General features: G+C 46.2%; 1 protein-coding gene across 1 annotated transcript in view; it reads right to left on the bottom strand.

The window, feature by feature from the left end:
- SYNE2 (spectrin repeat containing nuclear envelope protein 2) overlaps positions 1–17,668 on the bottom strand; it is a 1,843,566-nt gene that overhangs the window by 1,659,226 nt on the left and 166,672 nt on the right. The window contains exon 3 of the mRNA XM_078660317.1: positions 12,426–12,487. Within this exon, the coding sequence (XP_078516443.1) occupies positions 12,426–12,487 (62 nt within the window). The remainder of the gene's footprint in view (positions 1–12,425; positions 12,488–17,668) is intronic.

A 17,668-nucleotide genomic window follows, 5' to 3' on the forward strand; every position in this document is an offset into this window, starting at 1 on the left:
TACTTTGAGAAAACATTGATAACAAAGATGCAGAGTGACATCACTTCATTTGTCTGGAGGAATAAGAGTGCCAGAATTGCTTGGACCAAACTGAGGCGACGTAGGGAGAAGGGTGGTTTGGCCGGACATGACCTCCAGATTTATGCCTGGGCCTTTCAGTTGACACATGCCCGAATGTTACTCAAAACTCCAGCAGATCATGGCATCGGGCTAATGTTCACAGCATTACTGCAGTGTGAGGGTCTAAACCAGTTAGGTTTTTTATTTAAGTTCGTAGACCCCAAATTCTTTAAGAAGATCAAACTGAAGGTATTGCAGGACCTTGCAAGAACTTGGTATAACCTTCGAGTTGCTACCAAAATAGGCTACCATTCTAATACATCTCCTATATGGGATCTTCCTGCTCCCCCGAGCTGGACCAAAGATATATTGATAAGCCCACTAAAAGACGCTGGTATATTAACATGGGGAGATCTCTTTTTTGAAGGGGATATGTTCTCCTGGGAACACCTAGTCAGCATGGTAGGCCCCAATCTCTCTAGATTAAAATTCTTACAAATTTCAAGCTGGGCACAGGCACAAAAAACAGGGCCACCTCCTCGCCAACAACCACCTCTAGGAGAAAGTAGCCAACTGGAATCTTCTCTACTCGATAGGCCACCAGCACCCAAGGAGGTCTCCTACTTTTATAATCTAATTTTAGAGGAGATCGACAGAGAATTCCATCTTCCAGGCCAGCTCTGGGGCTCCCTATTCCCTACAATAAACTTGCACGAACTTTGGTTAACCTCCTGCAATGTTCTATGGGATATCGTTAAACCTGCCTGGCTTCGTAGAAACCACCTTTTTACCCTTCACATGGCCTATTATTCGCCTCAGAGGTTGTCCAAATTTTTTTCACCTGGCATACCAGTGGCTTGTCCCCGTTGTGGCCAAGTGGCAGCCTCGGATGCGCACATGTTTTACGATTGCCCACGTTTAACATCTTAATGGCAATCAATAGGCACCAGATTAACATCCTCAACAGGTTCCATCGTGAGTTTAGATCTCCGCCTGGTAATTTTTGGAGTAGTGGACACAAAACGTAATGCTAATAACAATCTTTTGTTCTACTCAATGCTGGCGGCGCGACGAGAGATTTGCAGGCGCTGGAAAGAGGCTTCTCCCCCGACCTTCTACGACTGGTGTTCCTCCATGCTACAAATATCTAAAATGGATCTTTCCAGGGCTGGAAAACCGGATAAAAGAGCTTTTTGGTCAAAACTTGATTGGTCCCAATAACTCGAGCTGGGTTGTTTGTTTGTTTTTTCCACCCCAGTTCCTATGATTATGAAGCCATGACACACTCTCTTCGCTATATCACTGTTATCCTTGTTTTTAGGACGAGCCAGTGGTAACGGCAATAGTGGAATTAGTGGAATCTGGTTAATGGCATTCACCTGTCGATGGGTGCTCAGGGGCCAGAGATTGGGTGAGAAAATGACATAGCTGTAGGGTCTTGTCGGATTCGCATTTCGATCGCACCCCAACCAGTCCTGCACTGAGACAGCATGTCTACTTTCCACATCTCTTTTTTTCCCTGTCCACGGTTCTGACGGGTTAGCCATGGTTGAGATGAGGAACAAAAAAAACAAAAAAAAACATTTGGGTTGCATGTGCAGTGGCAGCTTCAAGGAAATATTAAAGGCTGCTCTTATTGGAAGAAACTCCCCAAAACATAGTACAAATCTCAAAAGAAAATATGTAGACACGTTAAACAGTAATTCCAAGACAAAACAGGTTAATTTCAAGACAAAAACAAATAACAAAAGAGTGATTTAATATTAATAACAAACCCTTTCTCTATGCAGGGCTAGAGCTGCACGCAGGGGCTGCAATGTGAGCTGTGCTGCAACTGTGAATCTCAAATACACCCTTATACTTGAGTAAGTGTCACAGGCAAAGGTGCATTCTTGCCTGTCGGTGGTGTTCATTCACAGGTCCTGCTCCTCTGCCCTTAATCGGTAGTCAAACTTCAAACTATTTCCTTGGCGGCAATACTGAAGGACATGGTGACCACACAAAACGTGTCTTCCTGGTTAGAAATGTCACCACACTCATAGTAAAGACAGGCCAGCTGCTCCTGCTCGGAGTCTGAGCTCCACCACAGTTCAGTTGGCCGCTTGCCATCTGCAGACATCTGTGTGCACTCGCCTATGTTGTGAAAAAGATTACCACAGACCTGTGTAATATGTATCACTTCTTAACTAAGCATCACATAACATTTAAGTTTGTAGATTATGCTATGGAAACGTACAAATCATTATCAGACAGTCAAAGAAAGCTGATGGTATTCCGCGTCCTGATAATCTTACAGGCCTGAGGAAGTTTAGCACAGCAGTAATTTATCTCAGGCCCCGAGGCAACCATTCTGCTTAACTTTTGCTATGGTTGCTATAGTAACAGCAGTAAACAATGAAATTAATCATGAACTGGGGACTACATTACCTAGTATTCCTGGTAATAGATGGTCAGAAAACCACTAAATTGATCTGTGCCCAATCAGTCCAGAGCAGGACTATTTACTGGGTTTTCTGTCACTGTCTTTCTATGCTGATGACCAGGCACTGTTGGCTGCTTGTTGATAATTTTATCTGGAACTACTTTTAGGGTGTTTACTTGTGCAAACATGTATTTGTCCACAATGTTGGTGCATGATGTGCATGCAGTGCAAGGAGGTGAGTGCATTGTTTGAGGAACCTGCCTCCCTGGGGCAATGTATGGATTTTCAGCAATTAGGCAACTCCGGATAAACCACTCTTTCTTCCTTGAGGCAGAGGTTGGTGCCTCACAGTATGTAAATATAGATTTGGAGGCAGGGCAGACACTCCACCTGTAGAAGCCTCTTTCTACCCTTTCAAGCGTGTACCAAAGTGCTGCTTTGTTAGCTCACCGCAGGGAAAGCTCGTGTGGATTTTCTAGGCACTGCAGGGCTTACACATAGAGTCCTCTGCAATACCACAGTAGGACTAACTCCCCCAGCCTGTCATCTTCTCTCAGCAGGGAAGCAGGATGGATACAGAGATGGCCAATGTCACTGAAAAGTGGGCACTTTTCCAGACCTAAATGCAGGCCCGGACTGGCCATAGCGGGCACCGGGCAATCCCCCGGTGCACCGCACGGGTTAGGGCCGGTTTTGGGCCCCTGGGGGCCTTTTTTGTTACAGGGCCGTTTTTGCAACATAGCTTCAAAATCGGCCCTGTACCAAAATCAACCGAAAACCGGGCCCGCCAAAAAGCTCGGCGGCACCTCCAACCCCCCCCCTGAGTGGGGAGGGGGGGCCGGCCGAGCACTTTGCCGGGGCTGGTTTTGGTTCCAAGTCCGGCCCTGCCTAAATGCACTCTGCAGAATTCATCGCAACTTGTTGCTTATGGTCTATGCCCATAATAATTGCAAGAAAGAGAGGCGGGATGCTCTGGACCAAAATGCCCATGATTTCTTGGACTTGCCCACAGTCCATTACCCAGATGAACATGCATAGTGTATTGTGGAGACTGAAAGCCCGAGACCATTCTACAAATCAGTGTGGGTAGCTGCGTAGCTGACCATGTTTAGAGATCCAGCTTCATGGCAGAGTGGAACGAAGGTCTTTGCGCTCCTTCAGGTGCCCTTGTTGTACACACAATGTGCGAACACTCAGTCACTGTTGGCAGTCAGCTTCTGACTATTGACTACATGCTTCACTCCTTGCTTAGGAGAAGCAGGTGGGTAGCACTCAGGAGTCCCAGATGTCCCAGAAGGGACTCTTTCTAGATGTGACACACAAGCTAAATCTAATCTGGAAGGCAGCTTGTGAGGCACTGCAGATTAGCAGTTGGCGGGAGTGCGCTCAGGAGATGGCGGTCTATAATCATGAGTGGGCTCCCGCCACAGACAATTGAAACCAACACCTGCCCTAAGAGGTGTGGACCCCACTCTCATTGTGGATGCCTGCAAACATGCGAGCTTCTGAGGGAAGCACAGTAATGTAGTACATTCAAGTGCTCCTTCCTTGATGCAAAATCCACTGTCATTTTTGCGGTAAGTCAATTCTTCACAACATGATAGGGCAGAATAAAGAAAGAAGTATGACTTTGCGACGGGGGATACCCTTTAACAGAAGGGCCAGAAGGAGTGGGGAAGACGAGACCCTAGATGATAGTGACTTACACAAAGGTCACAAGGCAGCCATCCGACAATCTATAAATCCTCTCCACTCAGACGTTGAACAAAATCCTGTCATGTAAGGAACAGCAGTACGATTGGTGGATAAGAAAAGGGTGGTTCTGACAAATTATGTTCTTCTGATTTACAACTGTTGCTAACTTCCAGTGCAGCAATCTGTTAGTTGGTTGCTCAGGGCCACATCGTCAAAAAGACCTGGGGAAAAAGGAACTGAGCAATTAATAATCCTGTACCCGACAGAACCAATATTCTTCACATTCTTGTAGACCCAGGTTCTGTGCGGCACTGGATCACCCCATTATACTAGATGCAATTAATAATCTAGTCAAACCAGAACAAAAGTGTGAGTTTCTGAACAATCTTAGAAGGCAGTGTAAAAGCTGTTAGGTTAAATGTTGTGCCCTGTATGGTATTTTCTTCTGTGTTGTGTCTCTCTGTTGCATTCTCCCCTGCTGCTCTACGCTCCTTGATGCCAACTATCGTCTGTGACATGTTATAGATAAATTGGAAATTTGTTGGGAACATATTTGGAGTCACAAAAGGATGTACTTCTGCCTTTCAAATGATAATTTATCATTGTCGCTAGATGTTTCACCAAGCTGCTAAAGCCAGTAGTGGCCAACCTGCACGTGAGCAGTATCCAGATGATGATCATTTTATTTCATCTCACAGGACAGGTACCCACTGCCGGTGCAGATCATGGATGTGTATCACTTGCATAAATTGGACAGTGTTACCAATAAGACGAAAGCAGACATGACCACAAAGATGAGTGGAATTCCTGAGTTCATCATAGATACAGAGAAGGGTAGTTCCAGTCTTCTAGATCATTAGACTCCAGAGATTAGGAGAAAAATCTGGAGAGCGCTCCAAAGACTCTGAATGAACTAGCTAGGTTGGCTGGGCTCATGGAGTAACTATTTAGGTAATCTCCGCCATGCACTATCCGCCGCGCACTAAATGGTGCTCCAGTGCAAGAAGATGGTTCACCGTAGGAACAGCTTTCTTACACAGAACACAGCTAGTTCTTGATTAACTGTGGCATACATGAAAAACTCTGGTCATAGTTACTGAGATGCCGAGACATCTAGATGTGGGGTGAGATATAGAATGGCCAGAACTGAATGGAAGTGAGCACCAAGGGAGTTTGCCACATAAATCAACTGCCTGTGACTGTTGTCAAGATTATTTCTGATCTGGAGTCTAACTAGGTTCTGGTTAAATGATACTTCCTGCTTCAGATGGACAGCATATCGGCCGTAGAAAACAAAACTTGGGAAAAACATATTATCTAACCGGCCTGGGTAGTGAAGTGGTGAACCATAATTTCAGGCACCGGTGGGATGGGTGCCATTTGATGCTGGATGAGGCTTCAAGCCCTTTTCATTTCTTTGAAATGACGAGACAGAAGGTTTCAGTGACACTATTTACACTACTTAGGGCAGCAGAAGAGTTGTGCGAGACTCATTTAGTGTAATTTTGAACAGCCTGATCATTCTTCTCCAGAGTCAGGATCTTCTTGGAGGTCCCCACGCTCTGATAATCTAAAGGTCACTACAGTTAGTGTCTTGGAGAATTATGGAGCTTCGTGGGACTATTGGCATAGACAGAAATGATCCTTAGGGATTTAGGGATATATGTATGCACGTATGTGTGTCTGTGTGTGTGTATATATTTATATATACATACACACACACATATATATGTAGTCCAAAATACTGTTACAAACATATTGTCATCCTGGGTAAAACTTTTGTAAAAAAAAAGGTTTGGGACACAATTTTTCTACCGAGCAATTTACTTTATTCTGGTCCCAGAGCCTTAGGGAACCCTGGCCCTAGGTACTCGAAAGCATTACGAGTTAGCCTGACTGGTTTGGTCCTACTGCTATATGGAGAAGGATCTGGACTCCAATTCAGCACATGTAATCTATATTCTGAAAGTCCTCCCTCAAGCTAATGTGTCAAGGGGCGGGTGATTTAGGAGGTAATAACAAGAAAGTATGGTTACAGGATTGCAGAGGAAATGATATGCTGTAAGGAGAGACAATGAGTCAGGAAACAATTAAGGACACTGGGTAACAACGTGTGATCAAAGTAAGGGATATATTTGTAAAGAACAATGGGTCTCCTGTTAGAAAGCCTTTGGGACTGAAGACAGCGGATTGCTCTTAACAACAGTCCCAGAGCAAAATCATAGTTTGGTTCTGCTGTAAAAGTGGCTGTTTTACAGAGTGTAAAGAGCAGTGCTTAATTTGTAAAACTAAATAAGTGCCAGGGCCCTTGCAAGTTTCCACCGCAACTTCTACCACCCATTGCCACTGACAGCGCTGCCAATGACAGTTCCTACACAATTACTAACTAACACACTGCTGGGGGGGCGAAGCTTGCCGGCAGCGAAGATGGCTGCATGATCCCGTAGGTCCTGCCCGCTATTAAACAATCCTGCAATTATCCTGCATCCTTGAGGCGAATCAAGTCCTCCACATGGACCACAGTTGAGGCGAAGAAAAGGGCTTTCTAACGAACCGTCTCATCAGCTGCTTGGTGGAGTGCCTGCGCTGCCCGGGCGACGTCACGGTACGTGCGGCGTCGTCCAGCAGCCTGACCGGGACCCCGACCTACTCGACACCGCCGAACGACGGAGGGCGAGGACACCTTGGCGCTTGACCCACGCGTTGCCGGAGGGGTGTTGGGCGATTAGTCAGCCCCCCACAGACCTGGAGAGGCGGCAGGGGCCTAGCCGCGAGTTGGGACAAGCGCGTCTAACACCGTGGTGCTTCGTGGAGCATCGCTCAACACCAGGGACGAGGGGAGGAGGTGACCACCCCGGGATCGACGGGGTATAGCATGACGGACCCCCTGATCTACAATTGAATGCAGTTGATGACCTTCCCCGTCCCTCGTCGACGATCCTGACCAGGAATCGGAGAAGCGCTAACCGCGCCGGAGCGCCTGGTGTGTGGGCTGCTGCGCGGCAAAATGGGCAAGGGCGCCAAGACGGAGAGCAAACTCACCTTTGAGCACTGGCGCTCCAGATCTCAGAGTGCAACAGGCACGGACAAGAACGCCGAGCAGGAGATGAGGACCCGACGGGGGGGTGCAGAGATCAAGAACATGCTCTTGGCGATGGAAAAAGGCCTGCAAAGTAGCATGTCGTCACTGGGGTCAAAGCTGGACGCCCTCACATACAGAATGGACAGAATGGCAGAGCACATTGATAAGCACGCAGAGCGCCTGGACATGTCGGAGAGGAGGCTAACTGAGGCAGAGGAGGCGCAGACGGAGTTGGGCGCTGATCATAAGAGATTAGACAAGATGATGCAGGCGTTGCAGGATAAAACGGAAGATTTGGAGACCCGCTCCCGTCGTTGTAACCCCCGAAAAACGGGCCTGCCGGAAACGACGCAAACTGGCAATATGGAGCTCTTTATTGAGAAGCTGCTAACCACCCTGCTTGGAGCCGACGCTTTCTCCTCGATGTTTGTGGTGGAGCGCTCCCATCGCTCCTATGGTCCGCGCCCGCGCCCGGGTGCCCCACCGCGCCCCATCATAGCAAAACTGCTCAATTACAGAGACAGGGATGCAGCTCTGAGACAAGCGAGGGAAATAAAAACTCTACATTATGAGGGTTTAGAGATATCACTCTACCCTGACTTTACCGCCAAAGTGCAGGAAGCCCGCAAACACTTTGCCTCGCTGAAGCACCAGCTGCGAGACCTCGAACTTGGCTATGCCATGCTCTACCCTGCAAAGCTCCGTGTCAAGCGGCATGGCCACTCGCATCTGTTCACCGACCCTAGAGCATTGAAGCAAGCCTTAAAGACCTGGTCTAAAGAGAAGAGCAAGGAGGCAAACGTGCCTGCGGAGGAGGCGGAGGGTGGTGAGCTGCTAGAAGAGCGTGAGTAGCCGCACCGTGCCGGATGACTGATCGACTTGGTAAGGTTGAGATCCTGTGGTCCGGGGCGGGTGTTGTTGCCCACCTTGCGGCTGTTCTGCCTTACGGTTGTCCCTTTCACATTTGACTGTGCTGGGATCAGACTCTTTGCAGACTTGGTGGTCCCCACCGGTGCCTCCATATACCTCTGTATTGACTTTGCCGATGCCCGGAAGGGGACAGACTCTTTACTCCTCAGTTGCGGGGGTACTTGGACCCTGCAGAGCCCATTCTTAGATCCTGAGGAACTGTACAGTCCTACTGGGGGTCGAAGTAACCTCATTGATGCACACTATAAACTACTGCAGGTGGGGGCGAGGGAGGTCCCAGAGTAGTGTGCGTTCGCACTCCTAGTTAGTGCCTGGCAACCTTGGCCCCCGCGTGCACACCACCTGATTAGTCTCTATTGAGACTACCATGTTAGAGTTGCGGGTTGGGAGGGGGGGAGGGTAGGGGGATCTGCACGGCCCAGTTGGGGAGGGTCGACTGTGGGTGGGGGGAGAATTGTTTGTTGTCTTATTGTGGTATGGGGGGGTTGTTCTTGCACACAGATTCCGTACACTGGTCAGGCTGGACTTACAAGAATACTGCACAATCATACACTACACCACCTATGCCGCTACTGAGCACACCTAAAACAGGGGGCGATTCCTTCCCTATGACACTTAATGCTCTGATGTGGAACGTGCGGGGGCTGAATGACTTCCGCAAGCTGCGTAAAGTGATGAACTACTTAAACCACCTTCACGTGGACATAGCCCTCCTACAGGAGACGCATCTGCCAATGCTACGCAGCAGGTGCTTGGAAGGCAACACCATAGCTGCGGGTTTTACGACTCATGCAAGAGGGGTCCTTATCTGGGTGAACCCAAAATCCAAGCTCACATTAACCTCCCTAAGGGTAGACACAGAGGATCGCTATGTGGATGCGCGCTGCAAAGGCTCTGGAGTGGACCTTATTGTGGTCAACGTCTATGGTCCGAACTTTGACTCCCCAGACTTCTTCCAATCTGTTGGAGATATTATTCGCACTCACAGTACTGCACAAGTCCTTTGGGGTGGTGACCTTTATTTAGTACTAAACCCAGACCTGGACAGATCCACAGGCCCACATCGCAAACCATCTGCCGTGGCACAACTGCTAAGCACACTGCTCATAAGCTTGGACATGGAGGATGTATGGAGGTACAGGCACCCGGCGCAGGGGGGGTACACCCACTACTCGGCCTACTACGACATTCACACTAGGATTGACTATTGGCTAACTTCCTCCACGGTGATGAGTGGTGTTAGGGACTGCAAGATCCTACCGCGCACACTTTCGGATCACTCACCACTGCTGCTGGTATTAGACACCCCCAAGATGGCGATTCCCCCCTTCACGTGGCGCTTCCTGCCGTTCTCGCTCCTCGACCCAGTGTTCAGAGGTGAACTGGTGGAAGCTATAGAGGTCTTCTTTGAGACCAACGTGGGTTCGGTGGATAGTTTTCACACGGTCTGGGAAGCCTTCAAGGTATATATCCGAGGAGTGAGTAGCCATGTCCACACACTCTAGCGTGCTAAAGTCCATCAGACAGAGGCTTTCAGAATTAGAACGACAACTGCAGACACTAGAGGGGCGACAACTGAGGAACCCCAGTACAACCACAGCTGACGACATAAAGTCCCTCTTGGCGGAATACCACGAGGAGGCAGACAGGGAGGTTAAGCATATGGGTAAATACGCAACTGCACGCTCCTATGGAGAGGGTGAGAGGCCTGGATCTGTCCTTGCTAGACTCCTGTAGGGCAGAAGGGGGAGGTCGCAGGTGACTGAGCTGAAGACTTCTCACGACCGCACCACCACTGACGAACAAGAGATAGGTAATGCCTTCCAAAACTATTATTCGGACCTCTACGCTTCAAAGAGTGATGGGGAAACGGATGAGATTAGGGACCATCTGGAGCATATAGACCTGCCTATGCTCTCTAACTCGGACAGATAATTCCTAATGCTCCCCATAGAGAAGGAGGAAATATTAGAAGCCCTAGCATCCATGCGCACTGGCAGTGCCCCGGGAGTGGACGGCCTCACGGTGGAATTTTACAAAGCTTTTCAGGAGCAACTTCTTCCCCACCTGTCTGCACTCTTTGACGATGTCTGTGTGGAGGGCAGCATGCCTCAATCCATGAGGGAGGCTTTGCTTGTTGCGATACCAAAACCGGGTAAGACACATGATGAGTACAGTTCCTACAGGCCGCTCTCTTTGTTAAATGTAGACACCAAACTCTATGCTAAGGTGCTGGCAACTCGCCTGGCCCTGTTGTCCCCTGACCTGGTCGCCCCTGAGCAGGCGGGTCTCATACCTAGCTGGAATTTAACTTACAATATACGTACTGTTTTGGGCACAATGCAGCATGCCAAACAGGACACGAAGGCCATCGCCGTGTTCTTGGACATGGAGAAGGCATTCGACTCCACTTAATTTTTGCACAGATTCATTTGAGCAATTTTCAATGTAATATTGGCCTTTATCAATGCAAGTTTTTATGACCTGACTCTCATTACTGAAAATATGTGGAAAGTAATTTGGACTCAGCAATGTGCTAAACACTCCAATAACGAATGACATCGTAATGCAACCCCAAATACCAATCAGAAAATGTGTCTAATGCAGTGGCGTAGCAAGTGGGGGAGGGAACCCCCCCACCCGCTCTTACCCGTGGCCATCGTGGGCAGGCAAACGCAAGGATCACCAGCATCCCCCCTGGCTCTTACCTGTGTCCGTCGCAGGGTGGCAAACGCAGGTACCACCTGGGACAGCAAAAGGTGTCGCTACGCCACTGCACCACTGATCTAATGAAAGCACATGTGATAACAGGCAACACTTTTTTTCCAACTTCAACATGTGTTTTAGAATCTGGAGTGGTTCCAATTTCCGGTACAAAAAGAGGCATCTGAAGGTATTTCAACAGACTAAAGGTCCACACCTCAAAGCAATGTGCGCAGTAAATTTATTGTAGATGCACAAAAAATATTTGTGAGGATCAATTCACAACCCTGAACCACTGAATCAGGAATAGTGAAAAGTTATCCTGAAAAATGGTATCTCCAAATGTAAAGATTCTTCCAGTATTGTGAAATTTCCACACTAACTTAGGGCCTGAATATGACCCCAGGGATCTGGTAACCACTGTCGCTTTTTGGCGGACTGACCACCCGCATCCCTGGAGGTCCAGGGTCGCCTCCAGTCCCCCACCAATGCCAAGATCTGAGTTTGCGTAGTGGTAGGGACAGCGGCGGTCAATGCTGGTGCTGCCGGCATGGGTACCACTGGGTGAAATATGACCTGCCTTTCAGCCGACATTTTAATGGCAGAGACACCACCATGAAAAGGTCCGCAGAAAGGCAGGTAAAGGGCCACAAACATTGCAGGGACACTGTCATGAAAAGGTTGGCAAAAATGCAGGTAAAGGGCCACAAAAAGGGCCCAAGGACGAATAAGCCCATGAGGATTGCGACCAGAGCCCATGTTGTGCCCCCCCTATGCGTGCACTGTTGGTGCGCACACTGTTTGCCATGTACAACATGGTGCATGGAAACAGATGCCCGACTTGCTGGAGGAGCAGCAGTGCAGCAGGCACTGGCTTCAGGCTCTCCCCTTGAGCCGAAGCATGCCACAGTCTTGACAGCGCCACCGGCACACTGCAACCCCCACGGTGATGTAATGTGGCTGTTGGGATGCCGCTGGCTTTGCGGTGTGTTACCGACCACCACTGCCCCTGGCTGGTGGTCCTTCCGCCAAACTCATAAATGGCCCCTTAGTTTTGACAGGCGTTTCATGGCATTCCTGGCTCTACCCATTTAAGTAGGTAAAGATTCACAAGCTTGCATGTTTGCTAGTACTCATAAAAATTACTCCTGTCACACACAGGTGTAAGCATTTACAGGGTAGCGAACCAACTTCATTATTTATGGAGAGAAAAGGTTAGTATGACAAACGCATGTTTGCACTACATTTAACCATACAGGAATTGTCACATGGGTGAAATTATGTATGTGTATGTTTCACATCTGAGCACACAAGGACCTCTTTTAGTGACTTAAATTGTTTGAAGTACTCCTGAGATCCATTGTGAATCTAATATAATATAAGAGTGCTCTTCTGGGAGCTAATTTCCAACTTTCATTGTACCCTTTGCCAATGGGTATAAGGGAGGGACATAAAGGCAAGGAAAATAGAGAAATGAGGCATACCCTTTTTACCATTACACAACACGCACATGCTTAATAAGTAAAGTATTACCTTGGCCAGTTGCGAATTAACCCAGTTAGTGAAGGTTTTCTTCTGAGTCATTTCTTGCTCAGCTGCAAAAAAAAGGAATAATAATGAATCAGATGAAGCAAACTGTATCTTTAAAGGAAAGCTGAATAATTCTATGTATTCACTTGTTTATTTATTTATGTTCTTGTTGAACATTAAGCACATCATTTCCGGTTATGGAGACCGATGTAGCTTGAACGTATGATGATGTAATTGATGTCAACACTTTTCCAGTTCCATTTTTAATAAATAGATTTAAAATCAAAACTGATCATTTTGACAATTTCTTCCTCACGAGTGTAAATAGCATATATTGAAATGTTTATTTACCAGTGACGTGTTGGTTTGTAAACATTACTTAATACATACAAATGGCATATGTGGATACTGGATGCTATAAGTGGACTAAGTTAGAGTTCATGGTCTGCCATATATATTACATCTTTTACACTGAAAGACGTATACCACACTGGATTAGTATGTTACTGCACAGAGTGAGTAAGCACTAAGCAGGTAGGATTGCAGCAACTCACGGTCAATTCAGAGGCAAACGTTATTTTTTCACAGATTTAAAGAAAGTGAATTGCCACCAATGAGCAAGAAAGAAACCCCTTGTGACGATTAGGATCGATTTTGAGGTAGGCATTTTGATATAAGTTTTAATTTTAATATTTTTTGATCAGTATTACAGTGCTCTTTATAATTTTTGTATAAGTAACAATAATCCGCTAATAGTACTTAACAGCCAGATCAGGATTACGTCTTTTGAGGTAAAACATTCAACCCTGCAAGTTCCTTCAGAAACATTTCACCAATGCACTTCAGGTAAAATGGTTCTGGGGAAAAGTAATCAGTTTGATGGAAACATTCATCGATATCAGTGCGAAATTACTGATTTTCGTGAATATCCTTCTTCAGCACTGATTGTGGCAACACTGTGACAAAACAGCTATTGCAGGTGTGTGTTTTCCGTTCCCTGAGGTCCTATAGCATTGTGGTAGATGCAGGCCTTGCATTGTCCATTTCTTTCTTCAGTCTTCATTTTACCAGTAAATAATCCTCTTTAATATGAGAAATTAATATAGTTAAATTTTCACGGATCTCAATCTTAGACATCATAACACGTTGCATTCATTGAAGCTTTTCAGTGACATTACTGCCAATCAGTCATGCATGACACTTTCAGTCAGTCCTGGCTCATTAGGGCACAGCACTCTACATTTTGGGATTTTTAGCCCATTCATACGATGTTAAAAAGAACAACAATTCCCATAATGCAATACGTCCTTGAAAATATACAGCATAGTCAGATTTTGCATCCAAGTAATTGAGGTTGACCTTGTTAGGTGGTGCTGACTTTGAAGTTGCACAACTATTACAATAAAGATAATACATATTTTTCTATTCAAATGGCAAAGTAGTCAAGGTCATTTTTCCGGAAGGAAGCAATTCCCAAATGCAGACCAGTCGTCATGTGTACCACAAGTTTTGAAGACCCCAACAAAGGTTAGGTTAACACCCAGCCAAGGCAGCACATTTAGGGGCATATTATCAACAGATCGCGTTAATTATCGCAAAGCATGCTTAGCGTGTGTTTATTTATTGCCGGCTATGGCTGGATTTCATCGCCGTGGTAGCACAGTATTAATAAAGCTTTGCACCAAGGCGATATGAAATCCAGCCATAGCTGTGAGAACATGCATCATCGTGAGAAAACAAGCGATAATTTTCCTGCGATACTGAAAACCTTGCTAATAGGCAGGTTTGGACTTAGCCTTGCAATCTACCTCCCATGTAAAAGATGGCTAAGTTGTATTTTTAGCAAGAGTTAAAAACCTACGATAAAGGGGGCTTAGCGCTGCTTTCATTCTCGCATTGCGGGTCCGGTGCAGCCTTGTTAATATCCCAAAGCTGTCTTAGTGAGTGTTTGTCATGGAGTTGTGTGAAGGAACGCCCACTTTGCATGTCATTAGTGATAAATATCGCTGACATGCAAAGTGGCAAATAAACGGCTGCTAACTCAAGGTAACAAGCGCTAATGCTTGTTAGCGAGTCCTTGTTAATAGTGCAATAGAAAAATCACTGCTTTTTCGGCGATATGTGCCCCAAGGTAAGCTACCTTCAGTTAGTGCTCCTAGCTCTGCAGTAGGCTTGATCCGTCATATTTAATAACTTTTCCATGAAAAGCGTTGGCCTGGCTGCCAAGAAGTTCCATCTTATGTGCCATACTGGAAACCATTTCTGGCTTTTAGGTAAACAACATTGTGCACTCGGGGACAAGTAATTTTGTTATGAACAATGTACGGAAGGGCTTAGAATTCCAAAAATAGTGCTCTTGGCTGAAGAAACAGGACAGGCTGAAGCTATCACCCATGGCATGGAGTCACTTTGCATCTATTCATTACTCTTAGCCTAGTTGTGTGTGGATGCAAACTAAAGTGAGAATGGTGTGCTCTCTGAAAACTACAGTCCACAATCCTTCTGCACCCCTTCCGAGGATTAGTTAAAATTGATTTAAAGTAAGGCAACGCTTCTTTGCTGACAACTTGAGAACCCAATTTTGTGTGCGACATCTTCAGTCCTTCATTCCTACAGTACTAATCTTGTGATATACCATCCTATAGGTTTAAAGTTTAAACCTATAATTCCCATAATGCAACGTGCTGTAGATTAGAAAAAATGGAGTGTCTCCATATGGCACAGGGTCACTTGGTTACTGTAGGTCTGAGGCGACAACAAAAATACGGATTTGGGCGTCTTTGCTCGTAGGTCACTTATACATTTATAAACTGCTAATGTTCAGTTCATCTGGCAGATTTGATCTTCCCAAGTGTTGTACTTCTTTCCTCCAACTTCAGGAACTGAGTTTGTGTGTTCTTTACCGAGTTCCAATGCTTCCATGCTCTGTTTAGCGATTGATTAAAGATTAGTTTGTTCAAGTGTTCTAGGAGATATCTCATTGATATTGTATGTGGTAGACAGACTGACATTTTCTCATGAGAAGACGAATAAAGCCACGCTTCACTGCGTAAAACTATATTTAGGTATTTGATCCATTAGCTGGACGTCCCCAAAATGGCAACATGCAGATCCAATACACTTGTTAAATGATTTAATATTCTTAATAAGTGCAAAGATGTATGATATAGTCACTTGAGCCCTGAAGGCACAGAATCGGAACCATATTAAACTTCAAGGGAGGTATGTGCCGACTTTTTTCCCCTGAATATTTTATCCTGCTTTTGAAACAGACATAGGTAGTACCTGAACATGGATTAGTTGCCAAGTAGCCCCATGTCCTCCCTGTATGACATCTTCAGAAACTCTTGCCTTTTTCTAACCCACAGTGTGTTGAATTATGGTACATGAAGTTTCACTTTTATCATTGTAAACATAGTCTGAAAAGTAAATGGAAGCCCAAAGCTCTAGGTTTGAAAGTAAAGATTAACTGAAGGCGGCAAGCGTGATCTCACTTCACAACTATGATATTTTGATAATTTAGGTACAACAAGGCCTAGAATATTTGTGGGTAAGCATAGAACATCCACTGGAATTGATATGCGTTTGAGTTGAATAAAAAAAAGCAATACATGTTAAAGCAGCTGGCCATCAATCTTTGCGCCAGATTAATTACGTACTGGCTTTTGCATTCACAGATTTATCTGCACCTGCTTTTCTTATTACTGCAATTATTAGAAAATCTCATGACATTTTAATTACCACTTCATTTTTTATTCAGGAGTTTTGTTGGCAGGCACTTCAGAGCACTGGACCCAGGAATAATAATTGAGAGAAGTGTGGTTGGTGTAGGAGAGGGATTCCGATTGGCCCGGTCAATGTCCTACACAGCGGGGGTCTGTAGGGGCTGACAGAGTGGGAGCCACGCAGGCTGGGTCATAACTCTAACCAGGGAGACGGCGCACTGGCACCAGGGCCCAAGGGTGCAAGGTGCCCTCTGGGTTCCAGTTATAGCTGCACTCATTTTGCTGTGACTATGGGGCCTGCATCCCTTACTTATATGAGGACCCATGGCACCCGCTGCCCCACTGTACACTGGCTCTCTGTTAGCAGGTAAGTGAGAAGCAGGCCCCCCTTTTTTGCTGCCCCGAAAAGATTGCTTGGATTGGGACGTTTTAAAGTGTCTCAAGTACTCCTGGATTTATGTGATCTAGAGTAGAATCTGTGTGCACTGGAAACCCCACATGCTTCTTAACATCACCTGGTTGTCAAAAGTAAGTGAGGAGATGTTCCGAAATCTGAAGCCCTTCATGGGCATGGAGTGTGGAGCCATTTCAGCACATGGATACAACAAATAGACCGTGCATATTTCCTGTGCTCCACCGATATACAGCTTTTCACATTGGCTATTATGTACTTGTTTTATCATAGGTATATTCTGGCCACTATCCATTATGCTCTATGGAGTAATCCACATTTTCCAGTCTGCATTATAAACAATTGCATTCATTACATTAACATTGCTTATGAGGGCAATTTTCAGCTAAGGCACCTACTTGTGTTCTTGGTTGGAATTCTGTCCTGTGACCAAAATAAGGTACCTTGGTGTCTTAGAGCATAAATGCAGGTCACGGTGGTACCCAGGGAAATATTATTTGGCCACCAATCCCTTTGTGAGTACACTATGAGTGGACGTTTTCTTCAACACTTAGGGGCCCATTACGACCTTGTTATGAAGGGCTCCAAACGGCATTCGAAAAAGCAAATCCAATTAGAAACCTATGTTTCCGAATAATTTGTCCCCCTTTCCCAACGACCAAGTAGGATGCGAGGAAGCCATCAACGCTGATGGAATCGGTTCCCAAAGCGAGTCAGTCAGTCCAAATCGTTTGGAGTCAGTTCGTGCAACGCAATGGGGACTGTTTCCAAACTAGCGAGTATGATAATAATTCTGACAGCCGTAGCGACACGGTTTTGACAAGACAAAACAGCTGTGGGAATCCGACTTCGGGGAGGCGGAGCAGGCCCCCCCTTGACCTAGGCCACTCTGAATTGGTTGCAGTGGGGTACCCATGGGTTCCCCTTTCCATGCATGCACAGTGTGGTGCCCGCCACAGGGTGCACACTTTTCCCCACCCACCCCTTTTTTCAATGGGAGCCTGTGTTCTTGATGGGTACACAGGCTCCCATTAAATTCAATGAGAGTCTGAACGAACCGAGTCCGTACGCATACGGACACTTGGTACTCGGACAATTGGACTCTCTGA

Source organism: Lissotriton helveticus, chromosome 9 (genome assembly GCF_964261635.1).
Source record: "Lissotriton helveticus chromosome 9, aLisHel1.1, whole genome shotgun sequence".
NCBI lineage: Eukaryota > Metazoa > Chordata > Amphibia > Caudata > Salamandridae > Lissotriton > Lissotriton helveticus.